This window comes from Pectinophora gossypiella, chromosome 26 (genome assembly GCF_024362695.1).
Source record: "Pectinophora gossypiella chromosome 26, ilPecGoss1.1, whole genome shotgun sequence".
NCBI classification, from domain to species: domain Eukaryota; kingdom Metazoa; phylum Arthropoda; class Insecta; order Lepidoptera; family Gelechiidae; genus Pectinophora; species Pectinophora gossypiella.
The window spans coordinates 1663951-1686850 of NC_065429.1; the positions used below are offsets into that span (position 1 = coordinate 1663951).

A 22900-nucleotide genomic window follows, 5' to 3' on the forward strand; every position below is an offset into this window, starting at 1 on the left:
TCAATATTGCATTTGCCTCGAATCGCACCTTTTGCCCAGACAAGTGACACGAAAATCTTCCAAATATCGATACTTCCTCATCACTGCCCCCTCTAAACACAATATGTTTCCCTCTCGAGAGGGCTGAGAGGCCGGGAGGGCACAGAGTGTAAATATTTATGAGACGTTTTGCTTTCACGGTTAATGATTACTAATTCGATTACTAGGGTGACTGTTTGTTTTGAGATGTTTCCCTCAATCAGCGCTTATCGCTATCGACCCACTAGGGTCGATTAATTCTTTCAAATATTTTTCCTCTCAGACCAATCGGGCGCCCTCAGGCCTGTTGTCTTAAACATTGTACCGGGTGAGTACCTTAAGCGCTCCCCATTTGTCCAAAAGTGAAATGGTTCCGTGCTTCGGAGGGCACGTTAATCGAACCCTGATCTCCAGCTCGTGAGCCCAACGCTGTAACCACTAGACAGAGGCTGTTAACAAGGATGTAACAAAGCTTATAGTAATAATTTGATAATCGCCCCCAAAGGGCTTACTTATCACCCCAACTGTGTTTACCGCCCCCAAGCAGCCAGGGGGCGGTATGGATTTATTATTATTAACTCCGGTTATGTTTTGCGGTTGATAAGATTACGCTTTCACCCCAAGTGGGGTGGATAGAGCTTGTTTATTGAATGGCAAATTTTACACCATTACGTAAGGATTATGATAGGGTGGGGTTAGTGATTGTAGAAGTTTTTTTTGTTTGGTTTTGTTCTTAACCTTAGACGCAAAACGACAGGGTGTTATAAGTTTGACGTGTCTGTGTAAATGTGTATGTGTCTGTCTGTGGCATCGTAGCTCCCAAACGGATGATCCGATTTTAAAGCGGCTTTTTTTGTTTGAAAGGTATATCAGTCGAGAGTGTTCTTAGCTGTGTTTGGTGGAAATCGGTACAGTGAGAAAGCGTTCTACCAATTGGACCACCACGGCTTCAGTGGGACGATCCAACTAGTAAAAGAAGAATAATTATAAATATAAGCACTCACCAGAACTGGGTCGGTCACTGTACCTGGTACAGTACACCCACGCCGGCCACACCATGGGACCCTCGCCTGATGTCGCTCCTGAAGACAAAACAAATCATACATTACTTAAGCTGACTTAAGCTGACGGGGTGGGAATTGGTCAAGAACTACCTCCTCGCGGTCCACCCTGGGCAACGGCTTAGCCGGCTAAACGTTCTCGACTGAAATGGCTCACCGGACTGTTCCTTGCGAATCTCCCGGTGCTTTATCCTGCGATTTCATCATGGATCCCCAAAACAGTCCTTTTCAGGACTCAACCACAAACAGCCCTTTTCAGGGCTCCCCCAGTAATATCTGTCCTACTCGAGTACCTAAAACGAGAACTGTTGGACCTGTCACACGAATCCTCCAAATAAACGTGGAAGGATTATCTGCAGCTAAATGTGAATATCTGGCCAGGCTAGCTTATAGCCGAGCTGCATTGTGTGACGGATGCAGCAGAGACTTGGTTAAGGGAGCTTAAGCTGGATATTTGATCCAAGCAGGATATTTGTCTGCCATACGCAATAATAATAATAACTTAAGCTGACGACTAAGACACGGCGAATTTATTAAAAACATAGCAAGATAGAAGGAAAGGAAGGGGAAGACCAAGAAGAGTTTCTTCTTCTCCTTCTAATACTTTTATCTCCTGTTCGGATGTAGGTCTGGAATAACAAATTTCCACTCATCGCAATCTTTTGCAGCCACTCTCTCTCTCTATTTAAGAGCTGCGCTCTTGTCGGTGGAGTAACCGCCATTCCTCTCTTCTTCCCGCCAAAACCTTCACCTCCCGATACGACACGACCTGCACCGTCTCTTTTATTTGTTTCATTAATGTTATCCTAGGTCTACCCCTTCCTCTCTTCCCTTCAATTTTTCCTTTTATAATGTTTAAACAAACAAAACATTATAGAAGGAAAAATTGCAGCCACTGCAGCTTCAAAATTCAAGGTCCGGTTTTTACAGAAACGACTGCCTATCTGACCTTCCAACCCGTGAAGGGATAACCAGCCCAATACAGGTTAGGTCTCAGACAAAACCAAAGGTGGTTAGCTAAGAAGAGCCCACGTGGAACAGATTAAAGAGAAGGCGAACGTTTTGTCTTATAAGGAAGTCAAAGAATTGGCTTTTGATAGACAAGAATGGAGAAAGCTACACCGACAAGAGCGTGGCTCTTAAATTGATGATTGGGGTAGTTAAAGGTACATCCATTGCAAGATGAACACTGATTATGATGATGAAAATAAAATGCTCACCTGGCGTGGACCCGGAGTTACTGCTACTATCATCCCCTTTCGACAAGTCTATCGCCCCTCCTTTCTCCGACAACTTTTCTGGCTCTCTGACTTCAATCTCCGGCTTTGAAGCCACATCCTTCACCGGGGATTTGACTTCAAACTGCCTCGACTTCAACGTCTTCCTCTTATTCAAAGGATCCGTTATCCGCCGCCCAAAATCAGCTTTTAATATATTATCTATGCTAAATTTCAGACAATTCTGATTCATAAAGTCTCTAGCTTCATCAGGGGACTTTGGAGTCAAGTAATTTAGTCTTCTGTTTTCGTCTGTCCTTGTGTTTCTTAGCTCCTGAGTCTGGGATTTCATTCGCATTCCGAAATTCAAGCCGAAAGGTTGGGGATTCAAATTCAAATTGTTCTGAGGGATTGGAAGTCGGGTGGGTAAGTTCATATTTGACTTCAAATCTTGATTGACTAATGGGTTTTGGAAAAGCAGTGGTTGGTTTAGGAACATGAGTGGATTTGGGGTTATGGGACTTGGGCGGAGTAATAACGGTTGATTAATGGTTAGGTTTTGACTAAGCTGTGAGATTGCGTTGAGGTGCGTTTGTATGTGTTTGAAGGAGGTCAACCCTTGACTTGATTCGGGCGGTTGGTCATTGTTATTTTCATATATAGACTCGTTGATTGGCGCTTCGTTGCCGACTGAGAGAACAGTGTCATCGCTGCAGCATGAGTTATCGTCATCAACGGAAATTTCCGCTCGATAATCATTAGTGTCTTCATGCTCTTCGAGATTAGGACTCGAACTGGAGTTTCTAGTACTTTCTAGATTCTCCTCGAAGTTTGGAGTGTTCTGTAGAAGCTTCTCAGTCGAGAAGACATTCTCCGGACTGTTGCTGTCCCTTTCCTTCTTCAAGACATTGTGTATGGAGAAAGAGGTGTGTTGCCGTTCCTCTGTCTTCTCGTCCTGGTATTCTGGGCTGGTGGTGTCCCTTGTGTTGGGGGAATAAGGTTCATCATCGCTCTGCTCCTGTATCTTGATGTTGTCTTGCAAGTGAACGGAGGATACCGCCGCCATGTTGACAGGTTACGCCATCTGGTGGGCAAAGAAATAATCAATGAATACTTTTGTTGTTACATGAGCCATGTCAGGGGCCGCGAGGTCCAGTATTTGAGCGTTGAGTGACATGTCACAAAAACCATCCTAGTTTGGTTAGGACATTACAGGCTGATCACCTGACTGTCCGAAAGTAAGATGGCCGGTGCTTCGGAAGGCATGTTAAGCTGTCGGTCCCGGTTACTACTTACTGATGTAAGTATGTAGTCGTTGCATGAGTCCTGTCAATAACCCTGACACCAGGATTGATGATGTTGGTCAGCCACCTGACAATCCTATAGAAGAAGGAGTAGATAGGATATTTAGTAGCCGTGGTAATCCAGTAATTAGGTTGGGCGTAGGGCTGGTAGAGGAAGACCTAGAAGGACGTACATTGACCAAATTGGAGATGTTCTTAGAAAAGGTTCAGCAAGATCTACTCTGAACCTTCGCGCGTGAATGAATGTGGCGGAAGCAAGAGAAGTGTGTCAGGATCGAAGCAAATGGAATTCCATAGTCTCTGCTTGCCCCGGCACCGGGTCCTTCAGCGCTCCCCATTTGTCCGGCCAAGTAGTTAATGCCATCTGCGGCAAATCTACAATACGTCACGTCAAAATAAAAAAAAGCTTGCCCCGGCGGCAAATGGGTGTGAGTTTATGTATGTATGTAAACTAATTGGGGAAAAGACTTATTGCTAAGTATCTTCTAGGCAACCTTCTCAAATTCTGATTTCTGACTCTGCCCACCCCAGCAGGGAGATCTTGCGCACATGTATTTATCCTAATGTCTAACATGAAAAGAAAAAAAGACAAAACAAAAAAGCTTAAAACACCTAAGAAATTGCGCGGTCGTGATACCAAAATAAAAGAAGTAACAATTTAGATACATTTTGCACTTTGAATACTTAACTAACTTAGTACACCTCCCACAGTCTTTATTCTCAAAGAAATAAACCCTAAAACCGACTATTTCACTCTAAAACATAACTTTGCTACACCTCCACGAAAACAAACATAAACTTGCGGTCGCAAGAGTAAATGTTCTCTATATTTATTACTAAAGTTACATTTTTGTGATGGCAAATAAAACTTTGTTGCGGGGAACAAAAACCAAGTTGCATTTGCGGTTGGGCAAGTTAAAGTTTAGTACTAATAATGCGAAGGTTGTCTGATATTGGCAGTAAAAGTAAAGTTGTTAAGCAAAATATTCTGTTGTTGGTTGCAATCGAGTCGACGTGTGTGGTCCGCGAGCTGTTCGCATAGTAAGATGCTCTACTTCGCTTTTTATTTTTCGCATGGAAGAATTTAGAATATGCGAAACGGACTTTTTCTTGGTTTCCAATCGTCTAAGGATCAATAGAAGGACATAGTTTCGGTTTAAAGAGATCGATTTAAATATTTTCAAATTCTGCATTGGCTTCCTAAATAACATGTCATGACTTAAGTAATTGCGAGTTTTAAAATAAAAACTTAGGTTGTCTTATTAACCGACCGAGAAATGGTGTCCTCTCTAATTTGATGGGATATTCTTCTATTTCTCTTTTGTTTGAAATTATGTATTTCCTGTTATTCAATTCAATATTCTTTATTTGCATACTATGATGGTGTACAAGTTTGTAAGTTACATAATATATGAGTTTCACATCATAGACCCTTTCGGGAACAACAAAATAGAAGTTTAAAAGAGAGAAGGAAGCTTTTCAAATGGTAGTTTCTGTTTATGTACTTAATAAAATATTTGTTTTGTTATGTTATTAAAACAAATTCCTGATGTAACTTTTATTTTATTTAATGTTTTATCACGCAGGGTGTTAGTGGCACCGTTACAAATTCTGAGGGGGATGATTCAGACTCAGAATCATCACCTCAATAATAACCCTGACACCAGGGTTGATGAGTTTTTTTCTCTCTATAGTATTATATTGAGTACGTATTATTATATAAAGTGCATTTATATGCTAAGTAGTTTTACAGCCAGTTACATAATACGTAATTTAATTTTTGACGTTCAAAAAGCGCTATTTTTAAGATTTTTTTTTTCTTTTTTTGATAGTGGTTGCATTGGTGCAAGTCCGGTACCGGTGCTCGAAGCGGCGCTCCCCGTTTGAGAAGCAAGCCGGTGAACCACAGGGCCACAGTGAATAAGAAATTATATTTAAATAGAGCACCATCACGTGCATATTGGGTTTATGTGACCAGTTTTGTAGGCGGTTGTCCTGCGGTAGATATAATTAGCACGCCGTGTGCTTGATCTACAATACTTGATTACTTTACTTACTGTCTCAGCCAATAACTTTACTTTAAAACTATTAATTATATTCTTCTTCTATCGTGTGGGTTGTGAGGTGAATTACCAACCTCATCAACCCTGGTATCAGGGTTACTATTGAGCCGCCAAAGGCCCCTGACATGGCTCATATAACGACTATTTACTTACATCAGTAAGTAACAACCGGGACCAACGTCTTAACGTGCCTTCTGAAGCACGGATCATCGTACTTTCGGACAATCAGGTGATCAGTCTGTAATGTGCTAACCAAACTAGGGACCACAAAGTAATTTTTGTGATATGTCACCGGGAATCAAACCCGGGACCTCCGGATCGTGAACCCAGCGCTCAACCACTGGACCACGGAGGTCGTTATTAATTATATCAAAGACCGATTTCTTAATAGCAGATAGAATTTATTCATTTAAAATTTTGCCATTTCATTTTTCTTGCACATGTCAAATCTTCAGGTTAGGTAAGCGGATTCTGTGAAAAACGGGATAACGCTAGGGAAGTGATGATGAGTGATTTATTGCAGATTTGCCGTAAATGGCACGAACTACTTGGCCGGATAAATGGGGGCGCTGAGGGCTCTCACTCGGTATTTTTTTAAAAGTGAATTTTGTCCTTTTTAATCCCTCAACGTACGACGCCAGAGTGCGAATAGTATAAAAAAGGAAAGAAAGGAGGAAGGCAGGAGGTGATGAAAGGTGATGACGATGAATGATGAAACCTAAGTGCCCAATCTCGGAGCAGACTCCGAACCCCAAAAGCTTTTTGGCACGAAGCGAAAACAGATAAGTACGCAATGGTGCTAATTCCTGCAGACCTACTTAATTTTATTTTAAGTTACACCTGTCCTTTTCTTATCCCTTGAAACAGAAAGGGACGGGTAATCGACAGACATAAAATTTATGGAACACACGTCAATTTTAAGCAGAAATCTAAAACAACCGTCTAAAAATTTCACATCGGCCAATAACCCGACAGGGTTAAGTAGACAGCACGTCAAACGGATTACATACCAGCGAGATGCCTATGTTATTCGCCCGGGTTATTCATTCGTTTTAAAATTAACTTGTTGACAATCATCCGTCCCTTTCCTTTTCGACGGATAAGAAAATGACGGATATAACTTAAAATAAAATTAGGCGGTGTTTGCAGGAATCGGGACCATTGTTTATTGAATATTCCGATATAATAACACTACCGCGAATGTTTTCCGACTAACTTAATGCGATCACTAACCACAAAACACCACTTCGTATTAATTATTTAGATTATTCAATGAAGAAAGCATCCATGTCATTCCTGTTCCCGCCAAAAAGCCCATAAGAATTGTTTGCAGTTGGTATTTTCTCTACATTGTTTATGGGCAGCTGCACTTTTCAATAAAGTGTTAATTGATATAAAAAAAGTTGGGAAACGAAATGCCTACTACAATAATTAAAATATAAATTGTCTTACGTCCTTATAACGGTTTTATACAGGGTGTATACACCGACTGAGACCCGCTTTGTGCGGCCAAGTAGTTAGGTAAATCTACAATACGTCACGTCACGTCAAAAAAAAACCTGAGACCCGCGGGACTTTATAGAGCGGGGGGGGAGATGATTCCATGCAAATAAATTGATTTGATTTGATTTGTGCTTCGGAGGGCACGTTAAGCTATTAGCCGTAAAAACACCTCCATTAACCCGCAGTGGAGCAGCGTGGTGGAGTATGCTCCATACCCCCTCCGATTGAAGGTGTTAGTGAAACCGTACTGAATACTAAGGGGGATGATTGCTCATGATTCTGAGTTAATATCAAGTGGACATAATGATGTGGAAATTTTTATAATACGGTCGGCGACGATTGAATATGCTCATTTTGTGCATACATTGGTCATATCGGCTATGCTTCCGCAACTGGGCACCCTCAGACCTGTTGTCTTAAACGTTGTACCGCGTGAGAGCCTTCAGCGCTCCCCATTTGTCCGGCCAAGTAGTTAATGCCATCTGCGGCAAATTTACAAAAAGTCACGTCAAAAAAAAAGCTATGCTTCCGCGACATCTTTCTTTATTAACAAGTCTGTGTTTTAAACACACCCTGTAGACTGTCGATATGTCGATAAGGTTGCATTACGGCGACCAAATGTGTCGGTGTGGAGTTAATGTGAATTTAGTTTCCATAATGATGTCGGAAAAAGACTTAAATGGTGTCCGACGAAAGATAGCACGTGTTGAGAATTGTGACGCTGTGTTCCGCAGAAAATTAGGAACTTTCCAGGCTACATTCTTCAAAAACAATATAGATGGCGCTGTACAGATGTTACTTCGGATAACCTTCAAATTTCATGGATAACAGACATCATCACCAGCCCATTAACGTCCCCACTGCTGGGGCACGGGCCTTCCCTATGGATGGATAGGGAGATCGGGCCTTAAACCACCACGCGGGCCCAGTGCGGATTGGTGGTTATTAACGACTGCTAATGCAGCCGGGACCAACGGCTTAACGTGCCTTCCGAAGCACGGAGGAGCTCGAGATGATTTTTTTTTATGGTCACCCATCCTAAGACCGGCCTTTGCGAAAGTTGCTTAACTTCAACAATCGCAGACCGAGAGCGTTTACCGCTACGCCACCGAGCTCCGCAGAAAATTAAGAACTTTCCAGACTACGTTTCTCAAAAACAATATAGATGGCGCTGTACAGATGTTACTTTGGATAACCTTCAAATTTCATGGATAACAGACATAATATGCATCTTTCATCTTTGTTTTTGAGTATGAATGATGACCCTTTTTATTACACCAGGCACAATTACCCCTGTTCTATTTGCTAGGCCGAGTATCCCCCCGCGCTTCCCCGCCCTGTCTCGCCCGTCCACTCGGTAGGTGTGATCAAGCTATTACTCCTTAGTAGCTTACGGCTGCTTCTTTAAGACTAAAGTAAGACTCAGAGGGGGTGAGGTCTGCGCCCGATACAAATTGGTGCGGGGGGGGGGGGGGGAGTTACCGTTCTATACGTAGTATTATTCTTTATTCTAGATGATTCTAGTTAAGCAATCCGTCCCTTTCCGTTTAGGCGGATAAGACAATGGTGCTAATTCCTGTAAACACCATCTAATTTTGTTTTAAGTTATACCTTACATTTTCTTATCCGCCGAAAAGGAAAGGGACACATAATCGACAGCCATAAAATTTATGAAACACATGTCAATTTCAAGCACAAATCTAAAATAACCCTATAAATTTTTTGCATTGGCTAATAACCCGTCAGAATTAAGATGACAGCACGCGTCAAACGGTTTGCATACCAGCGAGATACCTTCTTGATTCGCCCGGGTTATTCATTCATTTACTCATTCTTCCTAAAATTAAGAGCTGTCAATCATCTGTCCCTTTCCTTTTCGGCGGATAAGAAAATGACAGGTATAACTTAAAGTAAAATTAGGAGGTGTCTGCAGGAATCGGGGCCAATGACAAGGGTTTTTAGGTTATCTAAATGGCTTATTATTTATTTTTTTGTTGTATTTATCCGTACTTGTATTTGTCAGGCAAAGAGAACATAACCCATACAGCAAAGTCATTATGTATAAAATTTCTCGTATAATTTGTTGGGTTATTAAAGGTTTAGAAACCCAAACGGACCCCCAATCAATAAAAGCGCGCGAAAGAAAACGTCATGTTGACAGTTTATTTTTTAAAAGGTGTTTTCCGGTGCACCGGTTGGCATACGTGTTAATGTGCTAGAACGCACTTCTGTTACTTTATAAGGAACTAGTGCGCGGTAATAGTTCCCAGAAGTAGCAGTGGAAGTAATTAATATATAGAGTAGAAACTTGAGGTCTATATTTGTCTTATTGCTCGGGTTTTTATGTTTGGTAGTGGATGGTTTGAATGTGTTAGCCGTTAGAGTGTAAATTAAGAGGATGTACAGGAATCATTGGTGTACCGGTTAAAATGCAGCTTGATTACTGCGACATATCTTTCGTCCCTTTCACACAAGACGATGTACGGTCACGAGCATTAATATGGTCCCATCCCACTTTGGTACCATGTCACATTAACTTTTTTGACAAATTGAACTGTAAGTCTCACTAAATGTCAAATACGTTAGTGCGACAGAGTCCTAAAGCGGGTACACAATATTGCTCATGATTGTACTATACTGTCCTGCTGTCATTCTAATCACAGCCTCCGTGTTCAGTGGTTGAGCGTTAGGCTTACGATCCGGAGGTCCTGGGTTCGCATCACAGTGGGGACAAATCACTTTATGATAGTTTGGTTAGGACATTACAGGCTGAACATCTGACTGTCGTGAAATCGTTACATGAGCCATGTCAGGGGTATTTGCTGGCTCAATAATAACCCTGACACCAGGGTTGATGAGGTTGGTAATCCACCTCACAACCCACACGATAGAAGATTTAATCATGCTACGATTTAAGGGGTACTTATAAGGTTATACCTGAGGGGTTAAAAGCGCTCCCCAATTGTCCGGCCTAGTAGTTAATGCCTGCGGCAAATCTACAATAAGTCAATTCAAAAGAAGACAAAGGAAAGGAGGAGCGTAGCCGTTGTGGCCTCTCTCTTACACTTATAGCAAACCCAGTCCGTTTGAAGTGAATAATTTAGTTTTTCTTAACATTTCTGTCTTCGTAATAAACATATCATTGCTACAGCAACACCACCAACACCAACACCATGCATAAGAATAATGAATTCGCAGTATTACTAAATACTGCGAATTCATTAAATATGCTGTATGATGCATGGTGTTGATTACCATCGCGGGCCAGTTGCTTTGGGGCTGGTAAGTGAGCGACGAGTCGAGAGGTAATGGGAGCGGTTAGTTTACCAACCTCCTATCGTGTGGGTTGTGAGGTGGTTTGTGGATGACCACCCTCTTCAACCCTAGTGTCAGGGTCATTAATGAGTCGATATTAATATCGGCAACAGATTGACGCTTGAAATATTCACAGAATATCCTCCTAAGACCGAATGTTCTTTATAAATCCAAACCCCATTGTTTAACTATTGTGTCTGGAAATCTCGGTCTTAAGAGGATACATAATATAACATAAACTGCCTATATACGTCCCACTGCTGGGCACAGGCCTCCCCTCAATCAACCGGAGGGGGTATGGAGCATACTCCACCACGCTGCTCCAGTGCGGGTTGGTGGAGGTGTTTTTACGGCCAATAGCCGGGACCAACGGCTTAACGTGCCCTCCGAAGCACGGAATCATCTTACTTTTTCCGACAATCAGGTGACTCAAGCCTGAAAAGTCCTTACCAAACAAAGGACAGTCTCACACAGTTATTTCGACAATGTCCCCATCGGGAATCGAACCCGTACCTCCAGATCGTGAGCGTAACGCTCTAACCACTAGACCACGGAGGCTGTTGCTTAAGAGGATATTTCGATTAAGTATATTAAATACACTTTAAAAGTTAAATTATAATTAAATTAATATTTAATAGAAAGCACCCATTATATACGTAATGGTACGGAATACTTCGTGCGCGAGTCCAACTTGTACATAGCCGGTTTTTTTTTTACATAAAACGATTCGCTAGCCCCCGCTATGTTTTTATTATGTGTTTTGTTTGATTGTAAGTTGTGTGTTACTCCGTGTTTTAAATTATATATTTGTTATTTGTTTTGTATTTGTTACTGTGGTGTCCCTTTATAATAAACGTTTCTTTCTTTCTTTCTATCGCGTCCGCTCAACGGCCCGCTCACTTCCTAGCCGCACACACTACAAGAACTATCTATACAATGATTTTCCACGTACTTATCGGTACTGGTAATGATGTGATGACTTATTGCAGTCATTGTGCAGAGTAATCTATCAATCATTGCTACTTAAACATATTTACATACATAATTGTTTTGTATGGGTGGTATTGTGCAAAGTATGTTGGTAGTAGGTACTAAATACATACAGGGTGTTAGTGACATCGTAACGAAACTTTGAGGGATGACTCAGACCATGATTATATTAAACGTTTATAATAAAATTCCAGAGAAAATTAAATCTGAGGCAACCGATAAACTTTTTAAATGCCAGCTAAAATTTTTGTTACAAAATAAATGCTACTATTCGAGGAGCTCGGTGGCGCAGCGGTTAACGCGCTCGGTCTGCGATTGTTGAAGTAAAGCAACTTTCGCAAAGGTCGGTCATAGGATGGGTGACCACATAAAAAAAGTTTTCATCTCGAGCTCCTCCGTGCTTCGGAAGGCACGTTAAGCCGTTGGTCCCGGCTGCATTAGCAGTCGTTAATAACCATCAATCCGCACTGGGCCCGCGTGATGGTTTAAGGCCCGATCTCCCTATCCATCCATAGGGAAGGCCCGTGCCCCAGCAGTGGGGACGTTAAAGGGCTGATGATGATGATGAAATGCTACTATTCAGTTAAAGAATTTTTGACAGACACACTGAGTTAAATATCTGATATTTTATTTGTAATGTAGTTATATATAACATGTTATTTTATAATTATCTCGAAGTGATATGTCCCCACCGGGATTCGAACCCGGAGCCGGATCTTGAGCCCAACGCTCAACCGCTGGACCACGGAGGCCGTTAACGCCATATAAAAGACATTTTTATTGTTTTGGTTTTCCCCGAAGGGTAAGGCAAAGGGAACTATACCCATACAGCCATGTCTTACGTATTTTTTTCTTGATGATGAATGAAATGATGAAAGGTGATGATGATGAAACCTAAGCCCCACCCTCGGAGTAGACTCCTACTCCGAACCCCAAACGAATTAACTCAAAAGTCCGCATAAACTTTCGAGTTATGAAGCGGCTTCTTGCCATGAAGCGAAAATAGGCAGATACACTTTGTTTATTGAATACTCCTAAATATAATAACACTCGCGAATATCTTCCGACTAACTTAATGCGATCATTAACCACAAAACACCACTTCGTATTAATTATTTAGATTATTCAATGAAGAAAGCAACTGTCCCGTTCCCGTTTCCCGCCAAAAAGCCCTTGATTTTTTGCCATATAAAAGACAATCGAACATTACAATTGTAGTAATGTTCGATAGGCTGATCTGTCTGTTGCTGATAATTGTTCTTTTTTTTAAGTTTTTGTATTATTTTTTAAAGATCTGGCTGGAAATCGGCATCAGCCGACACGACATCAGCCGAGCTAGTTAAGTACCCTTTTAGTTTTAAGTCTTACATTTCAAATATATGTTCAAATTTTAATATTAAGTAGTTAATGTAACGTCTTAAACCTAAATAAAGATTTTATCCATCTATCTAATATCATTATACATCAATAGTAATAAGGCGAAGTGAAATTATTTACAAAATCAACATTAATCGGCTAGTTCCTAACTAGTCAAATCAGTTACTTTTTACTAAACGTCAAAGCACGAAATTACTATGGAATTTGTACGAAAAAGCACAGAAAACAATTATAGAAAAACGTGATAAAATGTCGAACTTATTACGTTTTTCTTGATTAAAATACATAAATAAGTTAAATACAAAAAATAAATGTTTTTCGTTAGTTCTAGATCTGTCTTTATTTAGTAATCAGAACTTTATAATTTGTCTTGAATCTAGTACACAACCCAAGAATTTTATAATTTATCTTGAACCTAGTACTTATTATTAAAAATACTCGTGCTCTAAAATAATATTAAATAATATTTACAATAAATACATCTATTTCCACGCTTACATCAAAATGTAAAAATGATTTTGGACGGTTATAAACTATACGAATATAAGACGCCCAATCGATTATTAATGGGTTAATAGAAAATATACGCTATTAAAAATATTGCTTGCCAATTTCTAGTTCTAAATTCAAATTCAAATAATTTATTTGAAAAAATAGAATACTATAGTTGTTAGCAATATGACTTATGCTTTGTTAGTATTATTAAATTATATATTATTAAATTATAAATAATATACTTACTAAACATAGGTAACTCTATTTTCTAAAATGAAATATTTGAATTTTAAATTTATATTAAAAATCGGCAAATCAAAATTCATCCGCATCAATTTTCAGTTTTCTTGGGATGTATAATCTATTTCAGAACAGACGGGGTCAAAATTTGTTTATCGAATTCTTTTGATGACGTCATCCGAATTTTTACAAGCCCGTGTAGGACTATTGCAGAGAATTATAATATTATTATTTTCAGGTCGATTCTTAAAGCGATAAATAATAATTATCGAAGTAAGTTAGACGGAATGAACTCGATTAAAGTACATAAACCCGCATCTATATCTTAAATCTAATAACAAAGACACACAGACAAAATCACATTAATCCATAGACTATACAATACAAGATCACGAGGTACTTTATCATACACGGATCGACGCAATAAATTTAATTCGTGCGGTACGGAATTGGTACTATAAAGAACCTTCGCGCGCCACCTAGTGGTATTTATTAGAAGTTACGAGAGATCATTCGATATTTTGAAAGTTTGAATTGGGAAGTTATTTATTATAATCTGTGTTCAAATTGTTTATTGAAGTTACGAATCTTTGCACAATATACATAACTGTTAAATATTATAGGTTTTTTTTGATATAGGTAATTTGCCTAACTTATTTGACAGAATTTAACTTAAAAATACATTGAACGCAAAATGACGTTTAAGTTTTAAGGATTTTTTATTTTACGCATTTTTCCAATTTAGATGATTTTTCAACGCAAGATTACATTGATTTTAATTTTCTATGTCTAGCTGTAGTAGCATAAATCATAACAGGACATTTCGTCGCTTACGTAATTTTGCCTCTCCATTGACGATTTAATTATGAATATCTATTGTTACTTATTATTTAAAATAACAAAAGATTACATTGAGCTCTATAGAATTAACTTGTAATAAATTACAACAAAATCAACTGAATAAATACTTATGTATAATTAAATATAAACGTAACAAACCATATAGTTTTAAACAACAGAGTTTGTTTAAACAATTTAACACAAAAAGGGACATTAATTACTTTGTTTCCATAGATTCTAACATGATTAATTATTAAAAAAAAACATCTGTTTAAATGAATTGTTTATCAATGACAGTCGACTGTATTTTATAATTATAGTTTTATAATCGAATTTAAAAGGTCAATACAATTTCACAATACAATAAATATATAAGTAAACCATATCAGACGTCAAAAAGCCCTCCAGAAAGCAAACCCTGCCCGACCGTACCCGTTAAAACTTCAATAAATGAGTTATTAATTTATCGAATTTTATTTTAAGTTATATCAGAAATCAGAATCATTTATTCAACGTAATTATCATGGATAAACTTGTTGAAGGTCAATGTAACATTTTAATTTACGTCATTTCGCAAGGTGTTATGGCTGAGGAGAAGAAATCACAAGAAACTGCAACAGCAACACATCTTTTAAAAACCAAGTTATAGAGGAATATTATACATAAAACAACTTATTTAACTTTATCTAAATAAATCTCTTAATAAGATTATAAGATAATTTATAATATCGTATCCACGAGAAACTAGTAATAACTTAATCACAATTATTCATCAATTACGTACATTGCTTGCCTTACCTATTAAGTAGATAAAGTAAATACTTCTTTTACAAATCAAATACAGGGTATTAGAGACATCGTAACTGATACTGAGATGATTCAGACCAAGATTCTGAGTTAATATCAAGTGGAATTTTCCGTCGCAAAATTCATGAAAACTTTATTCATTTTCAGGTCCATACCTTTGCAACGGAAAACTCAACTTGATATCAACTCAGAATCGCAATTTGAATCATCCCTCAAAGTTTAAGTTTAAGCTTAAGTTCGTTACGATGTCACTACCACTGTATATATATATATATATATAGTATCAGATTCAGAACCAGTATCTTAAATATCTTAAACACTTAAACGCCTAGTTGAACGTAACGAAGTTAAGTATGTTTCTGATTATAAGTTTTGATTTTATTTTTATTTTATAAGTAAGTACATATAATAAAAACTATTTGACATCATACTTAAATATCAAATTGACCTTTAACAAGTTTAAACATGATAATTATAAATATAATTTATTTATATTTATAGCAAACAAAAATATATAACCGACCTAAATGTTTATTATTTTTATCAATTTATATATTATTTGAGGCCTGTACCCAGCAGTGGGAGGAATAATAGACTGTTTATATTGTTTCCATATTATTATGTTGTTATTTTTATTATTTTTGTATGTTATTATTTTAATAAATATGTTAGTTATTTTTTTAATCAGCAATAATTATAGCTTAAATACAAAAAGCCTTTTTGAATGTTAATTTAATCTAATTTTGCTATTGATTATTTAATTAATATTTTATTTAATAAAATTACTCTTAAATATAAAGTCCTATTAAATATTAACTTACTTACATAATATAAACTCTTATGTTTTAAGTCTGTTAACGAACCAGGAAGGATCAAGAATCTAACCTGAACCGGCGTGCGTGTATGAAGCGATTGATAAATGTGAAGGAAGCAAGAGAAATGTGTCAGGATGGAAGCAAATGTAATCCCATAGTCTCTGCTTACCCCGGTGGGAAATAGGCGTGAGTTTATGTATGTATGTATGTTACTACACCAATGTATAATGCCTTTGGGGACTTTTTGATACTTCTAACGCCATCTATCGCATAAGCGTTCAACTATTTATTAACTTTTCGATTTTTGAAACGATTATGGATAGTTCTTCGAACACCGGAAGTCAAAATCATTACCTTAAACGCAAAAAAAAATGCTAGAATCATTTGTATTTTTGCAAATATCCAGTTGGAACTTATGTATGTCGCGAAATTACGTAAGTTCCAACTGGATATTTGCGAAAATACCAATGATTCTAGGATATTTTTACGATATTGACTTTCGGTGTTCGAAGATTTACACTCAAAATGAAATCAATTTAATAGGTTTATTAATCAATATAATAACGGCCTCTGTGGTCCAGTGGTTGAGCTTTAGGCTCACGATCCGGAGGCCCCGGGTTCGAATCCCGGTGGGGTAATATCACCAAAATTACTTTGTGATCCCTAGTTTGGTAAGGCCATTACAAGCTGATCACCTGATAGTCCGAAAGTAAGGTGATCCGTGCTTCGGAAGGCACGTTAAGCCGTTGGTCCCGGTTACTACTTACTGATGTAAGTAAGTAATCGTTACATGAGTCATGTCAGGGGCCTTTGGCGGCTCAATAGTAACCCTCGACCCACACGAGAGAAGAAGAAGAAGAAACGTTATATAAACTCACGCCTATTTCCCACCGGGGGAAGCAGAGACTATGGAATATATGCAGGGTCCGCTAACCTAACCTGAAGTTGGCGTTCTCGGGAAGGTTCCCAACATTCCTATTTGTTACCAGTTATTATATTGACCGTCTTCTTATCGTGTGGGTTGTGAGGTGGAATACCAGCCTCATCAACCCTGGTGTCAGGGCTACTATTGAGCCGCCAAATGCCCCTGACATGACTCATGTAACGATTACTTACTTACATCAGTAAGTAGTAACCGGGACCAACGGCTTAACGTGCCTTCCGAAGCACGGATCACCTTACTTTCGGACAATCAGGTGATCAGCCTGTAATGTCCTAACCAAACTAGGGATCACAAAGTAATTTTGATGATATTACCCCACCGGGATTCGAACCCGGGACCTCCGGATCGTGAGCCTAAAGCTCAACCACTGGACCGCGGAGGTCGTTATCGTATAATTATAACGTGTTATGTATGGAAGCTTGGTCGCGTCGATGTCTTTTGTATGGCGTTTGTTTTAAATTATTTCCATCCACCATATTACTTTTAAACAAAGAAAATTGACTGCATTAAGTTAATTAAGTATTTAATTAGGCATAAGTGAGTTTTGCCATTTTCGCGCATATTATCTACAGTCATGTGCCGTTCTAGGGAATGTTTCCAAAGTAGATAGATAGATAGAATCTTTATTTAGCTTTAAGTAGGAATGTTCCCGTTGTTAAAACTCTAATAGTACGGGCACTGGCTGCTTTGGTCTCATCTGCCTAAAGTTTAAGCTTCCGTACATACCTACATTACATAAACTCACGCCGATTTCCCACCGAGGTAAGCAGAGACTATGGAACAAACGTTATCCCGGTTTTCACAGGGTTACCTACCCTAAAGATTTGACAGGTCCGGTTTTTACAGAAGCGACTGCCTGTCTGACCTTTCAACCCGCGAAGAGAAAACCAGCCCAATACAGGTTAGGTCACATACCTCCGAACATGCAGTTCTCAACGTGGGTTTCCTCACGATGTTTTCCTACACTGAGCACGTGATAATCATTTATAACCCTAACATGAATTCGAAAACAAATTCGACAAGTACACTTCCTACTGCTGGGCACAGGCCTCCCCTCAATCAACCGGAGGGGGTATGGAGCATACTCCACCACGCTGCTCCACTGCGGGTTGGTGGAGATGTTTGGGCTAGTAGCCCGGAACCATCGGCTTATCGTCATCGGTTGGTCGGAAATGAAATATATTTATTGTGGATCATAGGTACAGTATAGGCGTTCATATCAATTATAAATTGTTTCATCCAGCTATATCCCGCCATATAGGTATACATTGGCCCCGATTCCTGCAGACACCGCCTAATTTTATTTTAAGTTATATCCGTCAGTTTCATATCCGTCGAAAAGGAAAGGGACGGATGATTCACAGCTCTTAATTTTAGGAAGAATGAGTAAATGAATGAATAACCCGAGCGAATCAAAAAGGTACGTCACTGGTATGCAATCCGTTTGACATGCTGTCTACTAACTGTGTCGGGTTATTGGCCAATGTAAAATTTTTAGACGGTTGTTTTAGATTTGTGCTTAAAATTGACGTGTGTTCCATAAATTTTATGCTTGTCGATTACCCGTCCCTTTCCTTTTCGGCGGATAAGAAAATGACAGATATAACTTAAAATAAAATTAGATGGTATTTACAGGAATTAGCACCAATGTTAGGTCTTATAAATCTAAAGTCATGCTCGTAAACACATCATCATCATCAGCCCATTAACGTCCCCACTGCTGGGGCACGGGCCTTCCCTATGGATGGATAGGGAGATCGGGCCTTAAACCACCACGCGGGCCCAGTGCGGTTTGGTGGTTATTAACGACTGCTAATGCAGCCGGGACCAACGGCTTAACGTGCCTTCCGAACCACGGAGGAGCTTGAGCTGAAAACTTTTTTTGTGGTCACCCATCGTATGACCGGCCTTTGCGAATGTTGCTTAACTTCAACAATCGCAGACCGAGCGCGTTTACCGCTGCGCCACCGAGCTCGTAAACACATTATACACATAAACATTATTAGCATTACAATATTCATAATGTCAAATACAATAATAATACAATCAAATTGTCACCACATATACATCGTCGGTTTGATCAGTTAAATAAAAATAATCGGTAAATAGTCCAATGGTGTAGATTGAACTTAGAAAATAGAACAGCACAATTTGTTAGTATTAGATTACAAGACACAGGTTGTAAGTCTGCGGGACAAGGGATGGACGTAAGACCAGGCACAAAAAAAATGTATACCTACATTGATTTAAAAGACGTGTTATTTACATTACGAATGCCACACAGAAATTCGCGATTTCATAAGTGCCTACTAGCAAATTACGTACTTCTCCCGACCCGCAAGGCCCATTACTGTATGTACTGGCCTTAATAATTATAGTAGCATTTAGTATATTGAAATTATCGTCTAAGAATGATTTCTTTATTAACTTTAACCCCCTCCAAAGGTTATCTGTAAGATATCGCTTCGGTGATAAGTCATTTAACATATAACATAAGCTCGCGGCTATATCCCAATTGGGGTAGTCAGAGGTACCCCAGAGGACAAACCATGATAAAATGAGGCATAGGAAAAAAAATATTTTCTTTCCTTCTTTCTTTCTTTTATTAAGTTGAGGTGATTAGACATTTGATGCGTTTTAATGAGAGATTTTCCAGGCTACGTTCACCAAAAACAATATAGATGGCGTTGAGCAGTTTTATGGTGATAATTACCTATTTTCTCATTACTCGGGTAGTAATAATTCCAAAATACAATGTAATGGCAGAAGCATATATAAAAATAATTGTTGCTTGATATTTGAATCACATTATGTATAGAATTACGTTGCTAGCTATAGCTTCTCTTTATTTTGTTCAGAATAATAATGGGTGGAAGATGTAATTGTGCCTGGGTGTAATAATATATATATATATATATATATATATATTTGCTTATTATTTTTGTGGAGCAGCATGGTGGAGTATGCCCCATACCCCCTCCGGTTGATTGAGAGGAGGCCTGTGCCCAGCTGTGGGACGTATATATAGGCTATTTATGTATGTTTATGTTATTATTTTTTATACTTTTTTATTCTTTTTTAGTTTCGTATATACCTAATTAATCGTAAGAACAAATGTGCTTAGACTTAGGAGACTTAGGAGCTCAGTTTTTGTTTAATTGTTTTTGATAATAAATCGGCTACAGCTGAAAATTGCCATAATCTAGCTACAGCTAAGCTATGGCATTTGCTGAGCTGCAGCCGTTTCGGCATCACTACATAGTATAAAACAAAGTCGCCTTTTCTGTCCCTATACCCCTATGTACGCTTACATCATTAAAACTACGCAACTGATTTTGATGCGGATTTTTTTAATAGATAGAGTGATTCAAGAGAAAGGTTTATATATATATATATAATAACATCAATTAAATAGTGGAGAAATACGGTTATTTTTGATGTTTTTAATGTGATGTCGTACATAATTTCATTTTTTCCTCAGCTTTGCACCCGAGCGAAGCCGCGGGTCGCTATTTCTTCATTTATTTTGAACTTAGTACAGGACCCAATTGTGCTGTTACCTTTCTTGTATAAGTTTTTTTATGATGTATCTTATATGTAATTGAGGAAAGCACGTATTAAAAAGAAATATACCCGAGAAAAACATATTATAATTACCTAAATATTACCTACCTACCTTACCTATTATAACCTACGGGGTATAAAGAAAAACCCTTGCCCAGAGATACGGGTGAAGACCTCAACGGTTGCAGAGGCGGAGATGGGAGCCAACGGTACGGCAATGCAGGACGGAAAGGGTGAGTCACAGGGACTGTAACCTGGAACCTGACAGAGGGCAGCAGTAACTGTCAGCACTATTCAGAGGCGGAGGACAGGAGTCCTAGTACGGCTTTGAAATAGACTACTCTGGGCGCCATCCCACTCGCGTCATACAGAGAGATACACGGAAAGCAAGAGGGAAACCACTGCCCTATTTTTCCCTAAAGAACACATGGGATGGTTTTTCCATCAGACTGAAGTTCGGAAAAGTCGCTTCCGTAAGTACGGTTTCTGTAATATGTCGTTCAACAATTGGTGTGTCAAGTTGGTGTGTCGGTCAACGACCTCGTAAGTGTGGCGTGACGGAAAATGAAGTACACAGTTTAATTACTTCAGTTCAATAATCAGGGTAATAAGTAATTTCTTTTACTCTTAGCATAGATACTTATTGGCCCCGATTCCTGCAGACACCTCCTAATTTTATTTTAGGTTATATCCGTCATTTTCGTATCCGTCGAAAAGGAAAGGGACGGATGATTCACAGCTCTTAATTTTAGGAAGAATGAGTAAATGAATGAATAACCCGGGCGAATCAAAAGGTACGTCGCTGGTATGCATTCCGTTTGACGTGCTGTCTACTTAACTGTGTCGGGTTATTGACGGGTGTAAAATTTTTAGACGGTTGGTTTAGATTTGTGCTTAAAATTGACGTGTGTTCCATAAATTTTATGCTTGTCGATTACCCGTCCCTTTCCTTTTCGGCGGATAAGAAAATGACAGATATAACTTAAAATAAAATTAGATGGTATTTACAGGAATTAGCACCATTGGCCCCGATTCCTGCAGACACCTCCTAATTTTATTTTAAGTTATACCCGTCATTTTCTTATCCGCCAAAAAGGAAAGGGACGGATGATTGACAACTGTTAATTTTAAAATGAATAAATAACAAGGGCGAATAAAATAGGCATCTCGCTGGTATGCAACCCGTTTGACGTGTGCTGTCGATTTAATTCTGTCGGGTTATTGACCAATATATAAATTTGGGCGGGTTTTTAAAATTCCTGCCTAAAATTGACGTGTGTTCCATAAATTTTATGCCTGTCGATTATCCGTCCCTTTCCTTTTGGGCGGATAAGAAAATGACGGGTATAACTTAAAATAAAATTAGATGGAGTGTACAGAAATCAACACCATTACTTAACTTTATTTTAGAGATGTCCCACTGCTAGGTTGAAAGAGCCCAAATCAGTATTATAAGAAACTTATAATAAAAAGACAAAAAACCTTGACGTTATAAAAAATCCTAAAACAAAATTAAATAAATAACATACCTCATCACGCGATCCAGATGAAAATCCCAAAAGGCACAGCCATTATTAAAAAAAAAACAACTTTTTCAACAAACAACAATAGTCCTTACATTATAACACGCACTGCACACACTGAATCGAAATTAAAAATAAGAACTGTCAAATGTGATCTGTCAAAAAGCGCGCGAATGGATTCGCGTCAAAATCGAATTTGGACTAATTATTATTATTTTTAATTAAATTAATTAGTTTCCTTGGAGAAGGTATTTTATGAGGCAACGTTCCGGAATCGACTGTCAAAAACGTCAGCTGTCAAATTCGCGAGGCAAAGAGGTCGGATCAATTTATATTTTTGAGCACAATTTCATGAATTGGTTGAAAAAACTTTTTTGTTATCGAGATAAGTCCGCGAACCGCGAACGCCCGTACCGACTGGCGAATGGGGCCGGCCCCCCCCACTTTGGGGCCTTGCGGGGCGGGGCCTCAATTTGCCCCCACGAGGGCGGGGCCTAGCTTGGCCTTTTTTCTGCGCCTATTTATACGAATTTTTATTTCTCTTTTATTATTTTTCGTCGAGCGTTTTATTATATTGTAATGTTTGTTTGTTTGATTTAAATAAAGTGTTGTTGGCTGTGTTCGTATTGACGGGTGATGATTCCGTCGACTTAATTGACCGAACGGTTTTGAACGCGACGTTTGGTTGACTTTTTTTTTTAAAGTCCGCTGGAAGTTTGGTTGAAGTCATTGTCGAATGGAATTTAAAAAATGTACCTCGTTAAATATAGCTTGTTTAGAATGACAAGGTCAGAAATATGCTACTACAGTCTGGAAAGAAAAAGA

At 38.7% G+C, this 22900-nt stretch overlaps 1 protein-coding gene across 1 annotated transcript; it reads right to left on the minus strand.

Moving 5' to 3' along the window:
- Nucleotides 1-456: 456 nt before the first annotated feature.
- On the minus strand, nt 457-22480 carry LOC126378289 (homeobox protein invected-like). Its single transcript, XM_050026481.1, has 4 exons — nt 22082-22480; nt 2300-3380; nt 1023-1100; nt 457-467 (listed from the first exon to the last, which is right to left on the minus strand). The coding sequence occupies exons 2-4, from the start codon at nt 3360-3362 to the stop codon at nt 457-459; spliced, it is 1152 nt and encodes a 383-aa protein (XP_049882438.1). The 5' UTR covers nt 3363-3380; nt 22082-22480.
- Nucleotides 22481-22900: the final 420 nt, after the last annotated feature.